The sequence below is a fragment of the Trichechus manatus genome, unplaced genomic scaffold (genome assembly GCF_000243295.1).
Source record: "Trichechus manatus latirostris isolate Lorelei unplaced genomic scaffold, TriManLat1.0 scaffold00028, whole genome shotgun sequence".
Taxonomy (NCBI): Eukaryota; Metazoa; Chordata; class Mammalia; order Sirenia; family Trichechidae; genus Trichechus; species Trichechus manatus.
In genome coordinates, this window is record NW_004443964.1 from 20,219,786 (window position 1) to 20,236,623 (window position 16,838).

Below are 16,838 nucleotides of genomic sequence, written 5' to 3' on the forward strand. Positions count from 1 at the left end.
CTTTCATCTAAAACCAATGAGAACTCATTTAGAATGTAAGCTACAAGTAAGTTAGAGCAAGATAAAAAAGTTTTTTAAAAAAGTGGGTATTCAGCCATAAAGAGAAATGAAGTTCTGATACATGGCTACAACATGGCTGAGCTTTGAAAACACTATGTTGAGTGAAGTAAGTCAGACACAAAAAGACAAATACTGTATGATCCCACTTACATGGACTATCTAGAATAGGCAAATGTATAGAGATAAAAGTTTTTTTAGTAGTTACTAGGGGCTGGGGGCAGAGGAGAATGAGGGGTTATTGCTTAATGGGTGCTGAGTTTCTTCTGTTTGAGGTGATGAAAACCTTTTAGAAACAGAGAGTGGTGATGGTTGCATAACAGGTTGTTATTTCAGGTGCTGTCATGTAATTAATGCCACTGAATTGTACAATTAGAAACTGTTAAAAGGACAAATTTTTCTTATGTACATTTTACTACACAATCCCATCTTGTGAATACAATCACTAATGAATTTTTTAAGTGAGTTTTTGGATTTTTTGCTAATTTAATAAGCAAAAAAAGTATCTTATGTTGGTTTCATTTTCAGTTTTTGGATTACTTGTGATATTAATTTTTTCCAAATGTTTACTAGTATTTTTGTTTCATCTGCTACAAATTTTCTTGTGTGGCAATTATCACGTCCTTATGCAGAATTGCAAGGCAAAGATGTAAAGTTATTTTGCCAGCAATTAAGAAAGGTTTGTTTGAATGGAGTCATCATAACCTGAAAAAAAGGATGAAATAGCAAAGATAAGATTTTTACCTTCCATGATTTGTGACTACAGAAGGAATGTTGGAGCTGATAATAGTGAGACTTTGTCCCTCCACCCCTCACAACATGAGAATGTGCATTATTTTCCCTAACAATAAAGTGTTCCCAAATAATAATAAATGCCTGTGAATAACACAAAGTCACCTCCCACACAGCACTAAGATTCGAGGGACAATCACTATATGATTACAATCATAAACACGCACACACATTATGTTTTATAATGATATGCACAGGAAATGGAAGAAGGGGGAAAGGCTAGAAGAAAATAGACCTAATTTACTAGTGATCATACTTACTTGGAGCCCTGGTGGTATAGTGGTTAAGTGTTATAGCTGCTAACTGTAAAGGTTGACAGTTCAAATCTACCAGCTGCTCCTTAGAAACCCCATGGGGCAGTTCTACTCTGTCCTATAGGGTTGCTATGAGTCAGAATTGGCTCCACAGCAATGGGATTCTGGGTTTGTATTCATGAGGTGGGATTGTGGGTTTTTTTGTTTTTGTTTTTTAATGTGATAGAAAATGGTGTGCTAATTTTATAATAAGTCCCTAAGTGGCACAAAAGGTTTGTGCTCAACTGCTAACCTAAAGGTTGGCAGTGCAAACTCACCCAAGCCTGTCGATCTGCTATGGAGCAGTTTCACTCTGCAGCACAATTGGAATCTACTCGACCGCAGTTAACAAAAACAACTGTTTTATAATGGAAAACTCAACTTATTTAAAAAGAAAAAATCCAGCCAATTAGGAAAGAGGTTTAGTTGAAATCATGAGGCAATAGCTGTTCAGGGGAAGTTTATCAAGCTCAAATGGTGGTGACTCAATAAACATAAATTGCTGCTGGTAACACTTAGTACTCCTTTTTTTCTTTTCTTAAAGAAAACATTCCTTATCTATATAATGTCATTTGTACAGCATGGAAAGTTCAAAATGCTCTTGGGAGAAGCAGAGATACAATTTCACCCTGAAGTATCTCTTTTTCAGAGAAAGCTCCCGTATCTCTGGGTTAGACTTTAAAAGTGGGTAATGACGTTATAAGTATTAATTATAGTAATGATAAGATTGGTAGTAGTAATCAGTATTTATTGTGTGACTCCTGGGTCAGGTACTTTGTGATGATTAGCTGATCTAATTCTCACGTGCAAACACTGAGGTTTAGAGAGTTTAAATGTCACACAGTAGATCCAGACCACCTTCCCCCAAGTATCACTAATTTTCCTATTCTGGTCAAACGTTTACTCAAGGGATGTCTTCTCCTTCACTTGGAAAGCCCTACTGTACATGTTCCTTGCCCTAAAAACAGCCCACTCTCAGGAGAAACCCTAAAACACATCTTCAGTCTATTTCTCTCAGGAGCACTCCAGAGAACCATCACAAGCAGCCAATATAACCATTTCTAATTAGCTCTGGTGTGTGGGCCTCTAGTGTCTTTAAGGTTCTAGGCAACTCAGCCCTCCCAGGAGACTCTGACTTCCTTTTCTCAAGATGCATAAAAGCTCATCAGACCAAGACCTGAATAACCCCTTTTTAAAGAGATGCAGGCAGCTCTCTGGACCCGCGACGTTAATATGCAGAGTTAGGCCGCCTGGCAAGTGCATTGGGGCTTGTACTAACGGATCGCCTGGTTTCCATAGCAACATTCATTCCCTTCCATGGAGGAGTCTATCATCTCTTCTGCCCACTCAGACTTTCCAGAATGAATTGATTTTCGTGACTATAGGTGTTTGTCCTTGAACCTCCAAAGGAAAAAAACATTCATCAAAACCAGACTGCAGCTAGAATGCTGCATTTCATCAGCTGGTCTGCCTTTTTAAAATTCCGTCACCTTTCTCCATTTTGCTCTGTTCTTTAGCCTTATCCATCATTTTCGGAAATAGGCTTCTCTGACAGAAAACAAACAGATGGCAACTCCGTCATCTTAAAACTGGCTGTGATGGGGTTGCAATAATAAGTATTCAGCAAGGCCCCCTGACAGCCTACGCTTACACTGTATGTGTGGCTGAGCTGTGGGCGAGGATTGGAGGAGCAAGAATAAGGATCCCTGGGCACATGTACCACGTGTCACAATCTCTGCAATTTCACTGTTAGAGATTTGGCATTGCTCTCACCAGCAATGTTCTTTTTAAATTGCATATACGCCTGGGAGGAGTAACACATGAAATCACTAATGCTGGAAGAATTTGGAAAAGAGAGGAAGTGATGCAGAGGGTAGGGTATAAAAGAACTCTGAAGCCCACCTTTGCTTCATGATGGTGCCTTCTGCCAGAGGACCGTCGGGGTCCTTGTCACACACACACACACACAAGCTGCTGCAGGATGCCCTCTGACACTTACAAGGCAGTGTCAAGTCACTGAACAATACTATTCCCTGAAACACCTGCATGCAATCCTGCAGGTAGACCTTTGAAACCCATACCTTGAAGAGACTAGAAACTCCTCTGTCCCCAGCAGCATTTGTTTAATCCTACAGTTTCCACAGACTCCAGGGAGTTTTCCTTCAGTTAATGTGAACATCACCAAAATGTCATGTTGCTTTGTTACATACACTGGGTTACAGTGAATCAGTTCACTGTTATGTTCTTTAATACTGCCCTCACTCCTCAAAACGCAGAAAAAAATGTCTTTTTCCCTAGTGAAATTCTATTAACACAACTGTTACAATCAAAACGTCTATGTAACCAAGAAGTTATTCAGCTCCATTCCCAGTGAGCACTTATTAAGTGATGTTTAGTGGGACATAATCTGAGCATAAAATTATATCTGTGCCATGTCCTCATGTCTTTGGATCAAGCCTCCAACTATAGAAGTCGGTTAGCTGTCAGGAACAACAGGTGATACTAAGTTTCACTATGTTAAAGGCTGGAATCACCTCCATGTCACTGACTGGGTGATATAGGAAACTGGGTCACACAATGGTTGTGTTCAGCAAGAGCTGACCCTGTAAAGCCCCCTGCCTCACTGTTCCTTGAGTCCTGCTTTCTACATCTCATCATCTTTGTTACTCAGTACCCCTTTCCTTTTTGACCCTACCCTTCAGCCCACTGCATCTGCCCCCCCCCCAAAAAAAAAGCCATTCAACTCTTAGAAAATGACGTCATTTACATTTCAGGATGAATTTAAACCATTCTGTTAATTGTCTAACCTATTTTCTCACCGTAAAAACCAAAAAAACCCAAACTCATTGCCATTGAGTTGATTCTGACTCACAGTGACCCTATAGGACAAAGTAAAACTGCCCCATAAGGTTTCCAAGGAGAAGTTGCTTGATTTGAACTGCTGACCTTTTGGTTAGCAGCCGTAGCTCTTAACCACTGCACCACCAGGGCCCCCACTGTAAAAGGAAAGCTTATTAAAAGGATTTCAAGGATCACTGAATAGCTAGGGGAAGTATTTTTTGAAGTAGGGAAGTATGGTGATTAACTCAAAGAAATGAAGACAGAAAGGGGCAACCAGATTTTGCAGAAGACAGAAACCATGTAAACTCCAGGAATCTAGATAACTAGTAGATGGTCTCTTAAGGTGTCACCATTGGGGTAAATCAGCTCTAACCATTTTCTTTTTTCTTTTTCCTCAGGATAGTCAAGATTGCAGTCGCTTGGGAGAGAGCTATTGACTGAGCCTGGGTTCTGTGCTCACATCTGGGTCAGGGGAGGACAGAGTATCTTCTTGTCTGACAACCTTTCTAAGGCTGCATGCACCAGAAGGGGGAATAAATTTGGGGTGGCAAAAGCATTTGTTGTCTATTGACTCTCAACGCACGGATTGCTCAGGTGATGCAGAATCATCTCCACTCACTCAGTTTCTAAGATGACCTTGAATATCAGAGCAAGGCACAGATGGTATGTACAGTCATGTGGACCATCTGGAGCAATGTCTCAGAATCCTTCTCCTCCAGATGGGTGCTAAGCATGTGAAGGACAGGGGCTACGTCTGCTTGTGATTTCTTTGGTAGACTCTTCAGGGCTGTACACACAGTTCTATTTTATTTATACCATTCATGGGAGGATGTAAAGGATTGCTTATCATGGATAAGTAGGGACATAGGCTGACACACGAGGAAGCAAGAGGAGGCCTCTCCAGTAGGCATATTTTCCAAGATGATAAACATTTTTCCTTGGTGGGGAGATGGAAGACATTTCCGCTTGCAACCTAACTTACTTAGAAAAACAAGACAGACAAACTAGTAGTATAAATAAATGTATTTTCATTATTCTCTAGCCTTGAAAATAATGCCAAATCATTGGACTGAGAGCCAATGTCATCTTCTGAATCCTGTAATTATGTGCACAAAATCTCTTCGATTTATAGATTTAAAGGATTGAAAAATGTGAGCCATGAAAACTCATCTAATTATACCTCTAACTTTACAAATAAGAAAACTGAGTTCAGAGAGGTGAAGGGACACAGGTGAAGGGACTGGCAGAGCAAGGACAAGGATAAGATCCTAAGCGTCCTCCTGGCTCCCAAATCCATTCTAACAGCTGTTTTTATAGCTTTTTCAAGTTAATAGATCAAAAGTCAGCAAGTTCCCTATCTTTTCTGGTAACCTCTCTGATCCACCCATGATTTAGTTAACAGCTGATTTGTCCAGCAAAGCACTCTGGTTCTCAGGTTCAGTGTGAAAGTTTATGAAACTGGCATAAATTTTTTCTTCTGTCACTGGCCCATCTTCTGGTCACTTTCTGATTTTATTTGTTCTCAATTTTAAATTGCTAAGCATGCCCAGCTCTTTTGATTCTTACCTTCCTTTCCTCATGTTGAAAAAATCCATTTTTAAAAATTAACTGAGAAACAAAAGATAACAAATCCTACGAGTCCCTATTGTCTTGTGTAAATATGAAGAGAAATATAAAAGGGGCAATAAAATCATCAGAGAAGCCCATTTGGCAGAACTTCCCTTCTAGAAGGGTGCTTGAAGTTAGCTATCCTGAGATTCCAGTAAGGAGATGGTATGGTAGAAAGAAACAACAGAGGAAAAAAGAGCTGAATGAAGGGCATCTTTTATTCAAATTACACCATGTTCAACCAAGTCCACTGTCTAAATGGTGGAACATATTCCACCAAGGTCATTGTCTAGACTGAAACAACACTGGAAAACGAAAAAAGATTATTAAAGATACAAATTATCTTTATAAACACAGACAACTATAGCATATATTTAATAATACATAAAATTTAAAAATATATTTTAAAAAAACCATAAAAATGAGAATTCACTTTCAAATTTGAAAATACAGACTTGAGTTTTCCTGGCCACACACAGGTAGATGTAAATGCCAACTTTTACAGTTTTCCTGGAGGTAGGAAAACACGCCTACCAAAAAAAAAAAAAAAAAAAAACCCCAAGCCCACCGCCGTCGAGTAGATTCCGACTCATAGCGACCCTATAGGACAGAGTAGAACTGCCCCACAGAGTTTCCAAAGAGCACCTGGTGGATTAAAACTGCTGCCCTTTTGGTTAGCAGCCGTAGCTCCTAACCACTCAGCCACCAGGGTTTCCTGAATTCTTGTAGAATTTGAATTCAGAACTATCTTCCTTGGGGGAAAGGCCAATAACCGCTGCTGGGTGCTCTTATGTACATTATCACATTTAAGTGCTTCTGGAAGCATAAAGCTAAATGGTCATGAAAAGGCGAACAGCAACTGGCAAAGAGATAAGCAGGGGCTAAGCGATTAAAAGCATCAAAGGCCTTGCTACAAATCCCAGAGCACAAAGAGCCCTTGAGAAAGTCACTGGTCGTCATGTATTCTTTAGAAATACAAAGCCACAGCACCGACCGACACAAGAACCTTCCATTCAAAATGGCGCCGGGGCTCCACTTCTCTCGCTCCTCCCCCGCCTCCGCCCGCCCCTCGCGTCTGCCGAGTGGGGGCCCCGGGGACGCGACCCGGAGCGCGCGCGGTCTCACGGCGGCTGCGCGGCTGCGCGAGGACGGGCGGCGGTCGCGCGCTCGGTGGGGGACGGTCGCGCGCGCGCGCGCGGTTGGGGCGGGCTCTCCCGAGCGCTGAGCTGCAGTTGCGGAGCCGGACGTGTTGGTGAAGATGGCGGGCCGGGTGAGTGCCGGCCGGAGCCGCGGCTCGAGGCGGGGGCTCTGGGCTCGCGGTCACTCCGAGATCGAGACTTCGCTTTATAGGGAACCGGAAATAAGTCTGAGCAAATGGGGCATTCGATGAAGCGAGAGGCCAGAGAAGGGCTTGAGGGGAAGAATGGGGAGCGGTCGCAGGGGATTAACTCTCCTTAGAAACTCTATCCCCTTTGGGAAGCTCGAGTGGAGGTGACCCCCCCCCTCACCCCTCGAGTCTCCTGTATCTCTCTTAATTCTCAGTTTCTATCCCTAGGGGCTTGTTTCCCTCGTCCCTCACGGCAGCTGCAGGGCTGTGGCGGTTCCAGCCCGGTCTCACGGACTCGGGGGGGTTTCTCCGCACCCCTTGCGAGGACTCGTTAGATGGAGCCGCTGGAATAGCTTTAGAGAGTTGTCTGCTGCGGCCGGGCGAGGGGCTTAGGAAGAGTCATTAGGAACCCGTTTCTGGTTCTTCACAAATGAAGGGGCTTGTGAAAGGAGGAGGGGGTGCAAATGAATGAGTGTTAAACCCCGGCCATCTGGGACCTGTCACTGGCGGGTCAGGCAGGAATGGATTCAGCTTGAGGTGGGGATGGATTTGGGGTGTCTGTCGTGTTTTGTTTTTCTAAATGACAGTCGCTTCCAGTGCAGCAGAATATGCTGTAGTTTCAGGGTTTTAAATTTTACTTCCTCCTTTAGCTTCTAGGATCACCACGTAGGATGGGTTTGGCGAGTGGAGATAGGGCTGATTCTGCGCTGTACTGCGGTGTCCGCTGGGCTAAAAGCTCACTGAGGGATGAATTCTGCCAGAGATTATACTGGCCATAAACCTGGGGACATTAACTGCGTCATTAGGGGCTAAAGTATGTGCTTGATTCATTTATTTATGCCAGAATATTTGAATAAGTTTGCATAGATTAATGCATACATGCAAATGCCTTTAGTTTATGCATACATGCAGATGCCCTATCTAAAGGGAATTGCAGATCATGAAATTCTAGAGTCAGAAGAGACTTTAAAGGTCATTTAGTTTGACAGTTTTCTCGTCCTTTTCACCATAACCTCCCCTTTTATCCAGGAGCCCCGGTGGCACAATGGTTAAGCACTCAGCTGCTAACCAAAAGGTCGGAGGTACAAACCCACCAGCCACTCCAAATGAGAAAGATGTGGCAGTCTGCATCCCTAAAGATTTACAGCCTTGGAAACCTTATGGGGCAGTTCTTCTCTGTCCTGTAGGGTCACTATGAGTCCGAATCGACTCTTGACAGCAGTGGCTTTTGTTTTGTTTGATGAACCTCTTCTGTATATTCACCTCCTCCTTCTAACATACTCAAGCTTCTCCTCTCTTAAAACAAATCCTCCAGCAACCCCCACAGCTATCACCTCTTCCCTTCCATAGCCAGACATCTTGATAGAGTTATCTATATTGTCTCCCATTTGCTTACCACCCACTCACCCCTCAACCCACTGCAGTCTGATTTCTTGCCCTATCATCCCACTGAAATGTGCCCCTAAATTTAACTGACATTTGTCCGTCCTTATAGTTGATGTCTCAGCAACGTTTGACATTGTTGACCATGACCTCCTTCATGGAAAATGCTCTTCTGATGGCTTCTGTGAGGCCTTGCGCCTGTTTTTAGTCATACCTCTCTTTTGCTGACTCACCGTCCTCTACCCTGTTATTTTGGTGGTATTCCTCAAGGCGCTCTTCTCACTCCATTTTCTCAAGCAATCTCTTCCAAGCCCACAGCTTCAACTGCTATCTATATGCCAGTGATGCCCAATATTTTACCCCCAGTCTGGAACTACGTAAGTTCCAGATCATTATGTCAAATGCTTATTTAAAACTAAGGCCCCTCAAACTCAACTTGTTCAAACCTGAACCCGTCATCTTAACCTAGCTAAACTAGTAGTTTTCCTGTGTATCCTATCTCAGTGGAATGGTACCACCATCAGTCCAATTATATAGATTGAAAACCTGAAAGGGTGTGGGACATCATCCTTTTTACCTTTTCTCTCTTACCACATCCCCTGCCCCTCTGCTTGCCAGCAAAATTCATCACTGAGCTGTGGCCTCCCCCCCCCCCCCAACCAAAAAACAAAATAAAACATATAAAGGCCAGAGAATCTGGCTTGGGGCATTGCTGCCTTGAACTTTACTCAAATCACCCATTGGACTGTCACATGAGTCCTGTCATCTTAACCTCCTAAAAATCACTTCATTCTGTCCACTTCTCTACATTATCATTTCTACCTCCTTTGCGCAAACTACTAGCATTTCTGGTCTGGACTACTTGAGGAGGCGCTTAAGTGGTCTCCAACAGCATTCTGGGCCACCTCTAATTTATTCTCCACATTGCAGTCAGATGGATCTTTTTAAAATCCAAATTTGACTGTTCCCCGCCCTGTCCCATTGCTGCTTAAACCCCTCCCTCAGTAGCAGCCCATTGCTTTTGGGAGAAGATCAGTCCTTAATGAGACTTTGAAGGATCTGTTCCTGCTTCTCTCCACTTAACCGCCTTACTCTCTGCACCCTGGTTGTATAAGCTGTTCAATCCCTTGAGTCTGCAGTATTCTCTCTTATCACACAAGGCTTTGCAGGTGCTGTTTTCTTTTTGTGTACTGCTCTTCCCTCACCCATTTAACTCCTACTCAGCTCACTCAGCTACTTACGGGAAGCCTGTTCTAATCCCACGCTGTTAAATCAGGATCCTTTGTTATGTGCTCTTGAAGACCTGTGTTCCCTTCCTTGAGAGACTTTTGTCATTTTAAATTTAGTAGTGTGTGTGATATTTACCTCCACAGCTAGATTTTATCTTCCATGAAAAGCAGAGACCATGTTAGTTCTTTACTTAATATTATCATCTGTGCTTTGCATACTGCCTGGAACCTAGCGCTCAATAAATTTTTGTTGAAAATGAATCTAATCTCTGAATACCCTAGTGATAGAGGATGAATGCATCACCATAAAGCCAGCCCATTCTAGTGTCAGCTCTGTTAGAAGGGTATTTTTTTTTTTCTTTCAGTTTACCTTAGAGGGGCAGTGGTGGTTCAGTGGTAGAATTCTTACCTCCCATACAGGTTCGATCCCATTGTACATGGGGTTGCCATTAGTTGGGGGCCAACTCGATAGCAGCCAACAACAACAGATTTACCTTACCTACAGCTTTTTGGAAATTGAGGTCAAGGTTTAATTTTCTGAAACTACCTTCTACCTTTTGGAAAATCTGAACAACTTTGGCCCATCTCTGGTCATCTATCATTTCTTCTGATAGCCTTAATTTTCTGACGACTACTGATACTCAGCAAATAGAGTTAGCCTGGTTGCAATGCCCTTAAAAATAGGTTCTGTGTTTCCTTTCTGTGGGAGAAAATTTATTTTGAATTAATATTGCTTTTAATTAATTTTGACATTCTGTTGTACATAGCGTCTCTATGAGTTGGAACTGACTCTACAGCACCTAATTGCGAACAATACTGTCATCTTGTAAACGGTATTGTGTTCACTATGTAATTGAAGATTTTCTTTGTTGTGTCACTGATGTTACCATTGATGGCATTAGTAAACTGTATCTTGTCCTTTGCTTTTTCTGGCCGATAAAGAAAGCATCATGTTTAATTCATCTGGGAAATTGGCTGAAGAATAAAATGTGTGATGTTATTCAGTATACAGCATTCAGGTCATCAGAGCCTGATTAATCCCTAAAACGCCTTGCAGTCCCTAACCAGAAAAGTAAAAATTTAAAAGAAAATAATTTTTGTCCTTATTTTTAAGTGTATTTACTGTATGAGAAAAAATATGGAATGGTAAATTGGATACATTTGATAATAAAATGATCAGTTGATTTGAACTTATCTGGTTCCCTGTGGCCTTTCAATTTTAGTTAATATGTTTTCTCAGCTGTTTGTTTGTTTTATTTTTGCTAGTAATAAACTACATCCTAAAGTCGTAGTCTTTGTTACTTACACTGAAATACAGGCCCTTACTTATAAACGAACTCCACGTACAAATGGCTACCACTGCCCCAGGCCTCCATGTCCTCTTTCAGAGCCCTCTTGCTACAGCTGCTCAGGAATCCTGGAATCAGAGGAAAGGAATCTGTGAAATGTAGCAGTAATAGTTTAGGATAGCAGACTCTGGGTACTCCTCTGTTTGGTGTTGCTTTCTAGGCCCCTATCCTACCACCGGAGCCCTGGTGGTGCACTGGTTAAGAACTATGGCTGCTGACCAAAAGGTCAGCAGTTTGAATCCACCAGCTGTTCTTTGGAAATTCTATGGGACAGTTCTACTCTGTCCTGTAGGCTCATTATGAGTCAGAATCGACTCGATGGCAGTGGGTTTGGATCCTAACACTGCTGGAGCCTTGGTGGTGTAGTAATTAAGAGCTCAGCTGCTAACCAAATGTTCGGCAGTTCGAATCCACTAGCCGCTCCTTGGAAACCCTATGGGACAGTTCTACTCTGTCGTATGGTGTCGCTATGAGTCAGAATCGACTTGATGGCAACAGATTTGGTTTTTTTTTTTTTTTTTATTTTACCACCACTACCCCACTTCCAGAAAAAGAGAAGAAAAGAGTGAAAAATCTTCACGCTGCCTGAAATTTTTTGCACTTTATCGTGTTAAATTGCCAGAATTCTCACTGAAGAGTCAGCAGTCCCTTTCTGAAAGTATAAATATATTAACGCAAATGAAACCAGTGGATTGCTTTCTTCCTAAATCCTAACACATAGTTGAGGTACCCTGTTGTGAAGAAATGGGAGTATGATGATGTTAAGTTGGAACCTATGGAAAAATATGGCTTTGGTTATAGAAACAGTGCTGGAGATCGCATGACAGAATTTTGCAAGACCAACGACTTCTTCACTGCAAATACCTTTTTTCAACAACATAAACAGTGAGTATACACGTGGACCTTGCCAGATGGAACGCCCCGGAATCAAGTCAACTACATCTGTAGAAAGACATGATGGAAAAGCTCAATATCATCGGTCAGAACAAGGCCAAGGGCCAACTGCGGAACAGACCATCAGCTGCTCATATGGAAGTTCAAGTTCAAGTTGAAAAAAATTAGAACAAGTCCACTAGAGCCAAAGAATGACCTTGAGTATATCCCACCTGAATTTAGAGACCATCTCAAGAATAGATTTGACGCATTGAACACTAATGACCAAACCAGACGAGTTGTAGAATGACATCAAGGACATCATACATGAAGAAAGCAAGAGGTCATTAAAAGACAGGAAAGAAAGAAAAGACTGAAATAGAAGAGACTCTGAAACTTTGCTCTTGAACACGGAATAGCTAAAGCAAATGGAAGAAATGGTGAAATAAAAGAGCTGAACGGAAGATTTCAAAGGGCTGCTTGAGAAGACAAAGTATTATAATGACATGTGCAACGACCTGGAATTAGAAAACCAGAGGGGAAGAACATGTGCAACATTTCTCAAGCTGAAAGAATTGGAGAAAAAATTCAAGCCTCGAGTTGCAATATTGAAGGATTCTACAGGGAAAATGTTAAATGACGCAGGAAGCATAAAAAGGAAGGTGGAAAGAATACACAGAGTTACTATACCAAAAAGAGTTGGTCAGTGTTCAGCCATTTCAAGAGGTAGCATGTGATCAAGAACCAATGGTAATGAAGGAAAAAAATCCAAGCTGCACTGAAGGCATTGGTGAAAAACAAGGCTCCAGGAACTGACAAAATACGAATTGAAATGTTTAGACAAATGGATGCAGCACTGGAAGCGCTCACTCGTCTATGCCAAGAAATTTGGAAGACAGCTGCCTAGCCAACTGACTGGAAGATATCCATATTTGTACTCATTCCAAAGAAAGGTGATCCAGCAGAATGTGGAAATTATCGAACAATATCATTAATGTCACAAGCAAGTAAATTTTTGCTGAAGATAATTCAAAACCAGTTGCAGCAGTACATCGACAGAGAGTTGCCAGAAATTCAAGCCAGATTCTGAAGAGGATGTGGAACAAGGGATATCCATTGCTAATGTCAGATGGATCTTGGCTGAAAGCAGAGAATACCAGAAAGATGTTTACTTGTGTTTTATTGACTGTGCAAAGGCATTCTTTTGTGTAGATCATAACAAATTATGGATAACATTGCAAAGAATGGGAATTCCAGAACACTTAATTGTGCTTATGAGGAACCTGTACGCAGACCAAGAGGCAGTCATTTGAACAATACAAGGGGATACTATGTGGTTTAAAGTTGGGAAAGTTGTGCGTCAGGGTTGTATCCTTTCACCATACTTATTCAGTCCATGTGCTCAGCAGATAATCTGAGAAGCTGGAGTATATGAAGAAGAAGGTGGCATCAGGATTGGAGGAAGACTCATTAACAACCTGCGATATGCAGATGACACAGCCTTGCTTGTTGAAAGCGAAGAGGACTTGAAGCACTTATTGATAAAGATCAAAGACTACAGCCTTCAGTATGAATTACACTTCAGCATAAAACAGAAATCCTCACAACTGGACCAATAAGCAACATCGTGATGACTGACTGACTAATGCTGTCGAATCAATTCTGACTCATAGCGACCCTGTAGGACAGAGTAGGACTGACCTATAGGGTTTCCAAGGAGCGGCTGGTGGATTTAAACTGCTAGCGTTTTGATTTGCAGCTGAACACTTAACCACTGTGCCACCAGGGCTCCAGCATCATGATAAACAGAGAAAATAATTGAAATTGTAAAGGATTTCATTTTACTTGGACCCACAATCAACGCCCATGGAAGCAGCGGTGAAGAAATCAGATGACGCATTGCAATGGGCAAGTCTACTGCAGAAGACCTCTTTAAAGTTTTAAAAAGAAAAGATGTCACCTTGAGGACTAAGGTGCCTTTGAATTATGGTGTTGGCAAAGAATATTGAATATACCATGGAGTGCCAGAAGAAGGAACAAATCTGTCTTGGAACAAGTACAACCAGAATGCTCCTCAGAAGCAAGGATGGCGAGACTTTGTCTCACATACTTTGGACTTGTTAACAGGAGGGACCAGTCCCTGAAGGAGGACATCATGCTTGGTAAAGTAGAGGGTCAGCAAAAAAGAATATGACCCTCAATGAGATGGATTGACACAGTGGCTGTAACAATGGGCTCGAGCATAACAACGATTGTGAGGATGGTGCAAGACCAGGCAGTGTTTCGTTTTGTTGTACGTAGGGTTGCTATAGTTGGAACTGACTCGACGGCACCTAACAACGACAGGGAAAGAAGGACTCCCTTAGGAGTAGAAATGTGTTAGGGATAAGTTACCTAATAGAGCATTTTGACTAGGGCAGGCCAGTATATTCAGTATCAGTTAGGAATTGAAAAGCTGTTGAAGAAGCTTTGCAGCCTAGGCTAGAAACCTAGTCATTTATAACATTTTATGAATGAATGACATCATTTCCAAATAACCAAACTTCAGATGGAAGTTTTGGAACACAAGGTATAAATTGGGGTTAGCTCGTGTGTAGTACTACAAGTGAAAACAAAGAATGTAAGGTGTTTAGTAGTCCTGTTCCCTAAATCAAAGTTTTGTTATCTTTATGGATTGAATTGTGTCCCCCCAAAATGTGTGTCAACTTGGCTAGCCTGTGATTCCCAGTATTGTGTGATTGTCCACTATTTCATCATCTGACATGATTTTCCTATGTGTTGTAAATCCTAACCTCTATGATGTTCATGAGGCAGGATTAGAGGCAGTTATGTTAATGAAACAGGACTCAATCTACAATATTAGGTTGTGTCTTGAGTACATCTCTTTTGAGATATAAAAGAGAGAAGTGAGCAGAGAGACAAGGGGACCTCATACCACCAAGAAAGCAGTGCCAGGAGCAGAGTGCATCCTTTGGACTTGGGGTCCCTGCGTTGAGAAGTTCCTAGACTGGGGGAAGACTAATGACCAGGACCTTCCCCCAGAGCTGACAGAGAGAGAAAGCCTTCCTCTGGAGCTGGCACCCTGCATCTGTACTTCTAGCCTCCTAGACTGAGAGAATAAATTTCTCTTTGTTAAAGCCATCTACTTGTGTTATTTCTGTTACAGCAGTACGACATAACTAAGATAGTATCCTAAGCACATCAACTTTCAGCAGTCTGTATACAGTAATTGTTTTTGTATATTACTTTAGTAGAAATTTTAAAAGTTATCTGCAAATGTAATACATTTTAGAAAATGAAATTGAACTGTTTAAAGCATAATTAAGTAGCTGCTTCTTTCTGAAACCTGGAGGAGCTTGTGCTTAGGATGGGTATATACTTTTTTCAAGTATTTAAGGGGTAAAGGTATAAGAGGAAAGTATATTGTCTTGCTCTAAAAAATTCTGAATTGACAGAACAGTGAACCATTAGAAACACCTGCATTGGCAATACGTTGGACACTTATGATAATACAGTTTTTAAAGTTTCATGCTCTAGTGATGGTGTTTGAGGTAAAAATCTCTTAATGAGATCCGCTTTCATATTTCACTAATTAATACCACTGAGTGGGCTCTGAGACCTGCCTTGTCTCGACTTCAGTTTTCTGGTGATTTAACCTCATCATTTCCAACTTTTTTTTTTAAATGTGAAACTGAATATTTCTTGTTTGATTATAACTATTTCTAGAAAATATGCATTTTAAATAAGTATAACTTATGCATACCTTAAGAGATTTCAAACATGCTGAAAAGTACAGCAGCTAACATAACATACACACCCCTGTGCTCACCACTCATATTTAAGGAATGTTAACATATTGTGACATTTGTTTCAGATCTTTTTTAAAATTAGAAATAAAATGTTACAGATCCCATTGAATCCCCTTTGTATCCTTTCTCGAGTCCACTGACCTTTCCTTGAAGTATCCACTATCCCAGAGTTGATGTAGAGCTGTTCTGTCCACATCTACATATATTTGTGCCCATAAACAATGTACTGTTTTTGTGTTTTTAAAATCTATATAATGGTGTCATATTGTATATTTCCTTCTGCAACCCGCATTTTTCATTTAAAATAGTTTTTGAGATTTAGGCATGTTGATATATAGAGAGCCAATTAATTCTGTTTAACTACTGTGTAGTATTCTGTTTTGTGAATATATCACAATTATCCATTTTCTTGTTAGAGGACAACTTAGATGGTTTCCAATTTCTTTTTTCCTGGGTGCATGTTCCTGTGTGTGTCTCCTTGCATATGTATGTAAGAGTTTCTTTAGGATGTATATCTAGAGGTAGAATTGCTGGGTAATAAGTTACATTCATCTTCACCTAGTTATACCAGTTTACACTCTCACTGGCAATATCAGAGCGCCCATTCCTCATATCCTGTCCAACAATTAATGCAGACATTTTAATTTTTACCAGTCTGATAGATGTAAAACTATCTCATTGTTTAAGTTTGCAGTTTTTCTCTCATTACTAGTGAGACTGAACATTTTTCTTTTTTTTTTTTCTTTTTTCTTTTTCTTTTTTTGATTGTACTTCAGGTGAAGGCTTACAGAACAAATAGTTTCTCATGAAACAGTAGTACACATATTGTTTTATGACATTGGTTAACAACCCCACAACATGTCAACCCTCTAACTTCTCAGCCTTTTTTTGGTGAAAATACACATAGCCAGAGCTACACCATTTCAAAAATTTCTACATGCACAGTCCAGTGACACTGACTACGCTCTTCCAATTGTGCTGTTACTGTCACCTAAGATGAAGGCTTACAGAACCAAATAGTTTCTCATTTAACAGTTAATACAAATGTTGCCCTATGACAATGGTTAACAATCTCACAACACATCAGCAATATCCTTGCTCAGCCTTGCGTTCCTATCACCAGCTTTCTTGTCCCCTTCTGCCTTCTGGCCCTTGTCACTGGACTCCTGTACCTCGTTAGTCTCATTTGGTTTTATGGGGCTGTCCACTCCCAGGCTGAACAGTGAACCTCGGAGATAACTTCACCACTGAGCTAAAAGGGTGTCTGGGGGCCATAC

The 16,838-nt window shown here is 41.3% G+C and overlaps 1 protein-coding gene across 2 annotated transcripts in view; it reads left to right on the top strand.

Annotated features, from left to right (window-relative positions):
• The first annotated feature begins 6,792 nt into the window (after positions 1 to 6,792).
• The window catches only part of NSF (N-ethylmaleimide sensitive factor, vesicle fusing ATPase), a 170,171-nt gene continuing 160,125 nt past the window's right edge, over positions 6,793 to 16,838 (top strand). The window contains exon 1 of one of the 2 annotated variants that reach the window (XM_004374265.1): positions 6,793 to 6,861. In XM_004374265.1, the coding sequence (XP_004374322.1) occupies positions 6,850 to 6,861 (12 nt within the window). In that variant the 5' untranslated portion in view covers positions 6,793 to 6,849. The remainder of the gene's footprint in view (positions 6,862 to 16,838) is intronic. The other variant, XM_023729398.1, reaches the window with a different exon arrangement.